This window comes from Haplochromis burtoni, unplaced genomic scaffold (assembly GCF_018398535.1).
Source record: "Haplochromis burtoni strain Fernald_Lab_line unplaced genomic scaffold, NCSU_Asbu1 Contig_95, whole genome shotgun sequence".
Taxonomy (NCBI): domain Eukaryota; kingdom Metazoa; phylum Chordata; class Actinopteri; order Cichliformes; family Cichlidae; genus Haplochromis; species Haplochromis burtoni.
This window is the reverse complement of record NW_024582456.1, coordinates 2,045,250-2,056,576: the sequence shown is the minus strand read 5'-3', so window position 1 is coordinate 2,056,576 and position 11,327 is coordinate 2,045,250. Positions and strand designations below refer to the sequence as shown.

General features: G+C 39.9%; 1 protein-coding gene across 1 annotated transcript in view; it reads left to right on the top strand.

Moving 5' to 3' along the window:
• The window catches only part of ggt1a (gamma-glutamyltransferase 1a), a 31,795-nt gene extending 21,456 nt beyond the window's left edge, over positions 1-10,339 (top strand). The window contains exons 2-13 of the mRNA XM_042222815.1: positions 11-187; positions 262-392; positions 478-567; positions 903-1,095; positions 1,865-2,025; positions 2,121-2,270; positions 2,682-2,818; positions 2,981-3,168; positions 3,300-3,427; positions 3,785-3,897; positions 3,991-4,104; positions 8,030-10,339. Of these exons, the coding sequence (XP_042078749.1) occupies positions 15-187; positions 262-392; positions 478-567; positions 903-1,095; positions 1,865-2,025; positions 2,121-2,270; positions 2,682-2,818; positions 2,981-3,168; positions 3,300-3,427; positions 3,785-3,897; positions 3,991-4,104; positions 8,030-8,176 (1,725 nt within the window). The 5' untranslated portion in view covers positions 11-14 and the 3' untranslated portion in view covers positions 8,177-10,339. The remainder of the gene's footprint in view (positions 1-10; positions 188-261; positions 393-477; positions 568-902; positions 1,096-1,864; positions 2,026-2,120; positions 2,271-2,681; positions 2,819-2,980; positions 3,169-3,299; positions 3,428-3,784; positions 3,898-3,990; positions 4,105-8,029) is intronic.
• Positions 10,340-11,327: the final 988 nt, after the last annotated feature.

The following is an 11,327-nucleotide window of genomic DNA, read 5'->3' as shown; positions in this document are numbered from 1 at the left end:
CTCCCGGCAGAGAAATGGTTGGGAAGTCCCTGATTGCTGGTCTGGTGGTCCTTCTGGTGGCTGCAGTGAGCCTGTTCCTGGGGGTGTTCATGGGTTTGGGGAAGAAAAACACACCTCCCACTTCAGACCACTTCTACTCAAAGGCCGCCGTGGCTGCTGATGCTGGAAAGTGCTCGGAAGTGGGGAGGTAAGACGACATATAGCAGATGCCGTGCTCTTCTGTGCGCGTCTTAGCTGTTAAGTGTATTCTCTTGTTTCCAGAGACATTCTGAGGAAAAACGGCTCTGCTGTGGATGCTTCCATTGCTGCCTTGCTGTGTGTTGGCCTTTTGAACGCTCACAGCATGGGCATCGGAGGAGGGCTCTTCTTTGTCATCTATAACGCTTCCACAGGTGAGCGTGCCTCATTAGTTAGAAATTGCCAGCACAGACAACCGAGGAGACACTGATCAATCAGTCCTCGTTTTCTGCTCAACAGGAAAGGTGGAAACCATTGATGCGAGGGAGACTGCACCCATGAACGCCACTGAGGACATGTTTGGCAACAACACTAAGCTTTCTCGCACAGGTAGCACCTTGCTGTGCTCTGCTGGAGTATTTCCCGGGTGCTGATTGGCCAAATGTAGACCAGATTTCATTTAATTCTCAAAGGTTGTTGATGCTACCCAAGATCTAATAGGGATTTAGAATCCATCGAGTTCTTGTCAGATGTTCTCACATTCTTAACAACCTTATTATACCTTCCTTTGCCCCCATTTAAAAGCTCTGGGACGAGAACACTTTATCGATAGATATCTCACACTATCTTGATGTCTCTTAGCATGGTGGTCCCTCACTCAGAGAAGGGGTAGAAAGAGAGCTTGTGAAATTAAAATCAGTGGTACTGCTGTTTCTGCGTGACAGGTGGACTGTCCATAGCCATTCCGGGAGAGATCCGCGGTTATGAGATGGCACACAAAAGGCATGGCCGGCTGCCATGGAAGGAGCTGTTTGAGCCCAGCATTGCCTTGGCTCGTGACGGATTTCCGATTGGAAAAGCCCTGGCTCATGCAATCTTAAAAAGCAAGGATTCCATTCAAGGAGACGCCAACATGTGGTGAGGGTGATATTCTCATATCTGAATACTTAATAATACACTGTAAACCAAAAGAAATAGATATTTGGGGAAATGTGTTCACTTTAACTACGAGTTAGAGGAGAAAATACTATGCTTATGCCAGCATGTATTAAGCTACAGCCAGTAGCCTAATACATGTTGTAGTAGATATTCTTGGCTTATTAGACTATTCTTAGCTTAGTTCAGCATCAAACCAGAAACAGGGGAAAACAGTTGTCTGAATCTGCTGCTGCTGGAGGTAAAGCAACCCACCCAGCAGCACATCTAATGATAAATGCCTCATCATTACCCCAGAATCTGAGCCAAATAAATGGCTGACCCTGTTTATTTCACTGAAATAAAAACAGTCTTCCTAGAATCTACTATTTATATACTATATACTATTCTCTACTTTAGAGAATACAAGAATAAGAAGATGGAAATGAGCATAGCAGGTGTGCTTTAGCAGAAATGACAGAGGTACCAAAATCTAAATGAATCAAAATGTTAGATGGAAATAAAATATCTATAATAACTGTGCTTCATGTCAAACTGTGCCTTTATATATATATATTTTTTTAAAAACACATTGTGAAAATTATTCAGATATTACTCAGTGGCATCTGTGTTTCATTTCTACACCCTTATCTTGCTCTGATAATTGGGTGCATTGCTGTTTACCACAGCGGTTCTTTTTAAAGGTTTCAATTTCTACTTACAATGGCGTTAATATTCTTTAATACATGTTTTCTTTTCTTCCCTCTCTCAGCGAGGTCTTTTGTGATTCTCAGAGAAACATCCTGAAGGAGAATGATATTGTTAGATTCCCAAAGTTGGCTGAAACATACCAAAGAATAGCAGAAGAGGGGCCTGATGTGTTTTATAACGGGGCGATGGCACAGAACATTGTTGAGGACATCCAGGCGGCAGGTGCTCTGCTGTATCCTCATCCGCTGTTGTCTTCAGATGCTTCAGTTGTTACTCCTCCTATTGAATTCACAACGACACTTCTGTACTGGTTCCAGGTGGTATCATCACCCTGGAAGATTTGTTGGAGTACCAGCCCGTGCTGAATGAGAACCCTCTGAAGCTGAACGTCGGGGAATACACCATACATGTCCCAGATGCCCCCTCCAGTGGCCCTGTGCTGGCACTCATACTCAACATAGTGGATGGTGAGCAGCCTGGCTGAGTGTTTGTGCAGCCATGCAGAAGAGAGGATTTCAGGTTTCCCCAGGTCATCTCTAGAATGTTTCTTTCCCTTCTTTGGAAGCAGAAAACTGAGCTGCTGCTTAGTTCTGCCTGCCAAATTTAATTTACCATCAACACTCCATCTGTTCAGGCAGAGAATCATTAAGCCATGCTTCATAATAAAAGTGGCATCATTCATTTAAATTGAGCACTGAATGTGTTCATATATGAAGTTGGAGGGGTGCGTGCCTTCACATTTATTCTATTTGTATTGCCGTTTTTAATAACATGCCATTGACTTTTAGCACAATAACAGAGAAGATCAGATCAGGCCAGTAAATTGTCATCTAACTGTCATTCGCTCCAGATGTATTTTTCCTGTGGATATATTGCAGGGTACAACTTCTCAGACACGAGCGTCTCTACAGCAGAGAAGAAAACTCTGACGTACCATCGCATTGTAGAGGCTTTTCGTTTTGCTTACGCCAAGAGGAGCAGATTGGGGGACCCTCGGTATCTCAACATTACTGATGTAAGGGCTCCAGCTATAATCCTCTTCATTCTTTTTTTGAGCATTTACGGCATAATTTTTCTCACTGTGGCCATAAAATTGTCTCCTGGAAACTTTGTAACTCTTAAACAGTCTGAAATGCCTGTTTTCTCCTCTTTAATTGACTTGTTTTGCTCCTTTCAGCTAATCCAAAACATGACCTCAGACTACTTTGCTGATGGCATAAGGAGCAAAATTACAGACGACACAACCCACCCAGACAGCTACTATGAGCCCGAGTATTTTGTTCCAGACAACCACGGGACAGCTCATCTGTCAGTCATTGCTGAGGATGGCAGTGCTGTGGCAGCAACGAGCACCATCAATCTATAGTGAGTTTCTCTGACAAGGCTGACATCAAGTCAGTAAATGTGCCTCTCAAAAGCCATGCATGTAAATGAACTGTCTTCACTACAATGTAGCGCACTGAGTGAAGGTTTAAAAAATGGCTTTATTTCCCCAGCTTTGGTTCAAAAGTCATGTCTCGATCTACTGGGATCATTTTTAATGATGAAATGGATGACTTCAGCTCTCCATACATGACCAATGGGTTTGGAATCCCCCCTTCACCCAACAACTTCATTCAACCAGGTGTGACTGAAATGAGTTATCACACTAGTACTTCTCTAATCCCCTGTGGGGCAGTGACCTTTAGTCAGTGTTGATGGATATCAGTGTTTGCCAAATTAAGCCTCATGTTTTTCAAAGATAGATGGTGTTACTAGATTCTTCCTCTGGTTAGGATGATTCAGAGGAGGGCCTTTTACTCATCCTCAGTTTTGCTGCCATACAATAAGCTAATCGCCTCTCTCACTCTGTGGGTCACCGGCTTGTTGTAGTGTCTCAAATAGACTATGATGTGATTGAGCTGAGTTGTTGACATTCAGCATGACTTTGCTAAAACTATCAGGCAGTCAAATCCACCTTCTTTTTACAATCTGTTTCTAGGCAAAAGGCCGCTGTCTTCCATGTGTCCTACTATCATATTTGACAAAGAAAACCAAGTGAAGATGGTTGTAGGAGCATCCGGGGGCACAAAAATCACCACAGCCACAGCATTAGTAAGTCTAATTCATTCAAAGGCATCACCCTCATGTTGACTTGGGAATGTGAAACCTCCCATACATGTTGTCATTTTTCTTACCTAAAAACAGGTAATCCTCAACTCCTTGTTTTTCAACTATGACCTAAAGAAAGCCGTGACAGAGCCACGACTTCACAATCAGCTTAATCCAAATATGACAGTAGTGGAGCAGGGCTTTGAAAAGGTGGGTCACACAGACAGCAACATAGCTTAGCAGTATTACAGTTGTATCATAAGCAACGAATGTGCATGTATGAATGTACCATGCATGTGACCATTAGTGTACTATGACTATAAAAATTGCTGTGAAAACAGGATCAAGTACAAAAGTACAAAAATATGTGTGACAACGAGGATCCAATGACAGCAGAGTTGCAGTTTTTAAACCTCTTTTATTGACCACTTTTCCAAGGTGCAGCTTTCCAGCTGTCCTGCTTCTGTGGCACACACAGCCTCCTGAACAACATCTTTAACAGGGGACGCATGATTAGGTGATGAGGTCAGGTGTGTGAGTCAGCCTCCCCTGACAATACACCCTGAACCCACTGCTCCACCCCTCCCCTGCAGCTGAGCCACAAACCACACCCCGCGGCAATGTTTATGCATATTTTGTAGAATGAATTTGCTGTGCTCATACTTAGATTGTATATTGTTTACAATAGTTGTTTATTGTTTTAGAGTGCAGCATTTTGCTACTTAGCTGAGTGTAGTGGGAAGTATAAAAGAATGTAGTATAGTATAAGTATATAGTATGTAGTATAAGTATAATATAAAAGAATGAATCTTTGACTTGAAAAACAAAGTTCAAAACAAAAGGGTCACTAGAGCTATAACAAATCCTCCTCATGCTAGAACGTGTGTACTGATTTTCACGACACTTCTTTAAAAAGGTCTTTTTAGCCTTAAAAGAGTGAAAACAATTCATTTCAATTACATTTATCGAATCCTTTTTAAATAAAGAACCAAAAAACAAAAACAGCCTCCTCAAGGTGCTTTATATTGTAAGGTAAAGATCCCACAATGATACAGAAAAACTCTCAATAATCTGACAACCCTCTATGACCAAGCACTTGGTGACAGCTGGATGAAAAATCTGCCTTTTAACAGGAAGAAACATGCAGGAGAGCCAGACTCAGGGAGGGACAACCATCTGCTATGACCGGTTTGGGGTGAGGGGAGCAAGGCTGGGCAAAAGACACACTATGAAAGAGAGCCAGTAGATTAATAACAACTAATGATTAGAAGTGAGTGAACAAGAAACCCTCCATTCATTGTGGGAAGCCCTCAGCAGCCTAGGCCTATTACAGCATAACTATAAGCTTTATCAAAATGGAAAGTTTTAAGCCTAATCTTAGAGGTACAGAAGTTTTCTGTTTCATGAATCCAAACTCACCCATATGGAAAAGATATATATAAATATTTTAAAGTTTTTATCTGTCTTGTATGAAACTTGTATGAAAAGCATACAAGAGTGAAAACACATATAAGATCCCTTGAAAAATCATATAATGAAACTATGTTTTGTATACTTACTAAAAAATATATGAATGTAATGAGAAAGTGGCCACTTTCATGAGTAAATCATGTAAGCCTTATATGATTTATATATGATTTACTCATGAAAGTGGCCACTTTCATGAGTAAATCATATATGTTTTTACTATTTCTTTTCCATATGGGCAGAGCTGGTTCCACTGAAGCTCACCCTGAGACAGGATGTTATGATATCACAAATGTTACTGAAATGCAATACGCTATACTGCCCATAGTATTTACTCACCCATCCAAATAATTAAATTCCAGTTCCAATCATTTTCATGGTCACAGGTATATAAAACTGAGCTCCTAGGCATGTAGACTTCTTCAACAAGCATTTGTGAAAGAATGGGTGGCTCTCAGGAAGTCACTGAATTTCAGTGTGGTACCATTATAAGATATTTCCTGTGCAACAAATCCAGTTGTAAAATTTCCTTGCTACTAAATATTCCACAGTTAATTGTTAGTGGGATTATAACACAGTGAAGTGACTGGCAGCAACAGCAGCTCAGTCACAAAGGAGTATGCCACATAAAACCACAGAGCAGGATCACCGGATGAAGAAAGTGCATAGAGGTTGCGAACTTTCTGCAGAGTCAGTTGCTACAGACCTATAGACTTCATGTGACCTTTAGATTAGCTCAAGAACAGTGTGTAGAGAGCTTCATGAAATGGGTTAACATGGCCGAGCAGCTGCATGCAAGCCTTACATCACCAAATGCAAGGCAGAGTGTTGAATGCAGTGATATAAAGCATGCCAACACTGGACTCTAGAGCAGTGAAGAAGTGTTCTCTATATATATGTTCTCTATAAAAAATACCACTCATTGTATCTGGTTAGAGACCACGTTTCTAAGATTTTTAGGGCCAAGTGAATTTAGCACCAGAGGTCATTCAGACCTTTAGGTCTCTATGATATTCCTTCAATGTGGTGTCTCGCATTTGCCTTCATGGATAGATAAAGCTGGGTATCATGTGCATAGCAAGGAAAATATATGCTATGCCTTCTCATAATGTTACAAAATGGAAGCCTATATGATGTAAACAGAATTGATCCCAGCACAGAACCTTGTGGGACACCAAAATTAACATTGGTGTCTAAGGAGGAATCCCTCCCTACCTACAGCACACTATAATCTCTGTAATAAAATATTATGGTCATCAGTATGAAATGCTGCATTGAAGTCAAGCAGGACAAGAGTCCACTGTCACAGGCAATAAAAGGATCCTTTGTACAGAAGCTAGCACTCTTTGTGTACTGTGACGAGCAGATGACACTTGCCAGCACAGACTGATCATATCTGAGATTGAAGCATTAATTAACGGTAAGACTTCTTTGAGCAGTCTTAATGGGTCCTAATAGACAGGTCGATGATTTTTAGGAAGCAATTATTGAAATTAACTCAGAAAGATCAATCAGAGTCCTTTTTAAAAAACAAAAACAAATAGAGCAACAAACTCGTTGTTAATCAGATGCCATTTCTCTGCCAGTTAAGTGCTTTAAATTGTGCATTTGTGAGTTACACCAGGGAGTCAAGCGCTTGTGATTTGATGCTTTCTTTTTTTTTTAGAGGAACCACACTATCTAGGGTTGTACGCTGTGAGGATGTTACACTTATAAGAAAATAATCAACCACTGTGGGAGCAAAGTTTGGGTAGCTGCTCTGTACTGTGTTGGCACACAGTGTTGAAGATATTAAACTTAGTTACGGCAGTTAATGTCGATACAGTCAAATGTCCAGTTTCTGTGCCACATGTCAGAGTAAGATCAAAAGTATGGTTAAAGAGTGAGTGGTCTCATTAACATTTTGAGAGAATAGATTAAATGCTGTGTTGAGGCAGTCATTTTTACAGTCTACATGGATGTTAAAATCACCCACTACAATTGAACTGACAAAACCAAACAATTGAACCAAAACAGATAAAAACACTGGTAAATTGGATAGAATGGATGGGGAGATGGATGAAATTTAACAAAAAATAAAAATGTTTTTTTTAATGTTTTTTTTTATTAGAGTGTAGGTTAGGAGTCAGGTTTTCAAATGAATTAAAACTCTGTCTCCATCTTTGGTTGATTAAGAAGCTAGAGTGAAAGATTGTTGCTACTCCTCTGTTCCCACCTCCGAGGATTCTGACTGATAAGATGACTCAGGCATGAAAGTGTTTGATTTTTTATTTCCTTCTTTCTGTGAGACCTTCAGTCTCCCTAAATTGGCAATTGGTCATCAGACCTTGATCCAGACCTTGTACTGAAAGAAAAGCCATAGCATCACCAGAGTTACAAGGATTCATCCTCTGGACACATTGAAGGTCTACACATTTTTAGACATCCCTTTAGCAGGGTTAAAAACACATAGCAATGAGATTTGATAATAAGGAAAGGGAATCAAGTGTTTCTTTATACATTACTTATCTCAACCAAGTTTTAGATTTATGCACATTGACTTTTACACATGTGCCAGCAGTCAGGAAGGTAAAAAATAATTCCACATGTGTGCTATGCATTACAAAGCCAAAACTCCTGCACAAGACTATTTCTCTATGTTTTTGTGTGTGTGGTGGAACTATGCCAGAGTGTCCTGGAGGGTCTGGTCCAGAAGAACCATGTAACGCAGCTGCTAAGGACTCCAGACTCGGTGGTCCAGGCTGTGGTGCGGCAGGGAGAGCGTCTCTGTGCAGAGTCTGACCCCAGGAAAGGAGGCTATCCTGCGGGATACTGAGCATTGCTGCAATTTCTTCTCAGCTCCCCTCAGCGGGACAGTCTCCTCAAAGACACTCGGACAGAATCACAATGAGACGGTGTCTGCACTGAAGACTTAAGCATTATTTAAGCTACGGAGACACAGCCACTGCGCCTTCTCTGAGATTAATTTAATCAAACATGGAAATTAACTCCACTTCAATACCTCTTTTACTCAATTATTTAACATCACTTGATTTCTTTTTTTTGGCATTAATTTTGTGTTCTGAAGTAAAATGAGAGGTTGTATCTAGTTTGACTCTTGTATCATCACTACTGGATACTGGTCAGGGTTGTATTTGAGAACTGAAGCAGAAACCATTTGAACATTCATTTCAGTTCATGTATGACACATCATTATTATAAACATCCAAATATAAACCAACGCTGGGAATGTCATATTAAAAAATGTTCATAGGTTTCAACAACAAGTTGGAGGTTGTCCGCGAGGTAATATCATTTCTTTTGTAAGGAAAAACTCTTGTTAATACCTGGACAGTTTGTTTGGAAAAGGAGGGTTTGTTTATGTGAAACTGGTAAGGGAAAATAAAGAAGCATGAGTTAAAAAAAACAAAACAGCTGCAAGCAGGTATACCATGAAGACATCTCAGGTTGTTTGCCTGTTTTACTCAAATGTCTGCCCACATTTTTCTCCTGACGTAAGCTGATCCTGAAATGGACACTATTCAAAAGGAAACTGCCCGTGTTGTTTTCTACCGTGACACTATCACTTCTGAATTGTAAATGTTTAATATCGAGTAGAGGTTAAGTCGATGTATAGTGTATTCTGAAAAATACATTTGCAGATATATTTTTCTAAACATGCATTGTTCATATGCCATGTTTGTTGCCATGCTTGTTATTAAACATTTTGAACAAAGATGTTATATTTTACCACAGAAGCTGTGCTATTTCTGAACCGGGATATTTCGCAAGAAATCTGAGGTTAGTGAGAGTTTGTTTTCCAGAGCATGGATTCAATGTCAGAATGACCCAAAATTCAATGTTACTCAGATTCTGTCTGTCTGTATACCAGCGCTATCATCAATTCTTTTTCATTTTTAACCTCCTAAGACCTGAACTCAGTATAATGTCCTCGTAAGTGGATATCAGGCCCTTGCAGAGAAAATTTAAGTATTTTGTGGACATCACCCAAAATGTGATGTCCACATATGTGGATGCCAGGTCCTAGGAGGTTAATAAATCAATTTAAAAAAAAACAAACAACAACCATTAATATCCAGACCTGAAGAAAACTACTATAAGCACACAGAGCTATAATGTTGTTTTTTAGCTAAATACCAATCATACATAATGTGAGCGAGATAGAATGTTTACGCTTCTCTTGGTGCATTATACTAATATAATAACATCTGCCAAAAACAAACAACAATTACAGCTGAGCCTCATGGAAATGTCAGTAGTTACAGAGGTTACAAACAAATTCAAGTACTTTGCCTAAGTTAACAGTTACTGAAACATCGTAATGGAAAATATGTTTTAATGCCAAATGTTGGGAAAATTATCAGTAGTTGTTGACAAATTTTACTATGAAGCTCACAGTGAAACAAGAATGACTGTGATGGCAACAAATATCTGCCAGCTTCTTCCAGCTGCTCAGACTTTTCAGTCTGAAATTCTGGACTAACTGAACAGCCGTTTTTAAAGTCATTCAATTACAGCAGCCTAATAAACCATAGACTCAATATAAAAGACTGACACTATGTTGGCACCCATTGGTTTTGGAGAGAGCCTCAGTGTTGGTGTTGTTAGCGCAATTTGGTGGGGCAGAATTTACCATATGAGCACAAATGGGTGTATGTTATTAGCTAGCGCTAGCAAACTTGGCTAGCAAGCTGCATCCACAGATTCTATTGGCGCATTCACACCAAATGTGAAGCAACATTATTTCAAAATGCAAACTCTGTGTAACAAGATTTTTTGATGTGAGATTGTGTGCAAGTGAAAATATTTCAGCTACAGCAAAAAGTTTGCTTAACACTGTGTTGCAACAATCCATCAGTTGGGATCCATCAGAGTCATGAAGAGTCTTCTGATGTTATTGATAATAAGAAAAGCAGGTAGAACTATAAGGTTCAATTTCTCTTTCAGATGGACAAAAAAACGAAACAAAAAACAAATAGCTAGGAGTATTTGCTCAGGCTCCTAGCAATTATACTCCTATGGTATAATTTGAAAAGCCTATGTGGCCTCATTGTCCAGTTATTGCATATTCAGGCCACACACCTGCCTGGTAAGCAGACAACAATACCCCAGCCTTATATGGCTGAGGAGTAAAAGAAAAGGACTTGGAGAGAAGGGAGTGAAATCACAGGATGGTAACAGTAAGGATAACAATTTGTGAAAAGAGGTTTCAGTAGCTTGATTCCAATTATTAGCTGTACTCTGCCTCACCCTGTGTCCTGTGAGGGGTGAATGTTTGAGGGTTTCCAACATGATGAAATACTAGTAGACAATGGGAAATTTCACTTTGCATCTGGTGTGATTAACAGCACTGGTAAAATTTAGAATATCCTTCACAAACTTCTTGTATTGGTCTTTATATAGAAGCGGGAAGCAATGAAGTGAAAATACATTGTTACTGTACTTAAGTACAATCTTCAGGGATTTGTACTTTACTTGAGTTGTTATTTTTTCTATTTTTGTTTTATTTGCACACCTTCTTTGACTTGCTAGAAACCAACTAAAAACAGATGGGACAGTTGTGCTAAGACATTAAATGTCAATTGCATTATGGCTGTAGACTAATGACAACATCAGCCTTCAGATTGCCTCCCTTTTGTCCTGACTTTAGCAATGAAATTTTGTCTCCCACTGGGAATAACATCTCCCAAGGTAATGGTGCAATCTTGAAAACAGGAAAAAAAAGAAGCATTTTTGTTTTCGAGATAGCTTTCCATAATGGATGCTGGACTGGAGTAATCTTGCAACCTGTATCAGCCACCCTGCATTCTTTAATGCCCTTCTGGGGGAGGCAAAGAAGTCAAAGCAAGAGAGTCACGGAAACTGCAAGTAAGACAAGTATGAACCTTAGACAGGCATTCACAAGATGGAAAGCACTCAGGGACTTGACAGGGCTCAAAAGCAACATTCAGTTAGATTATTTCCAC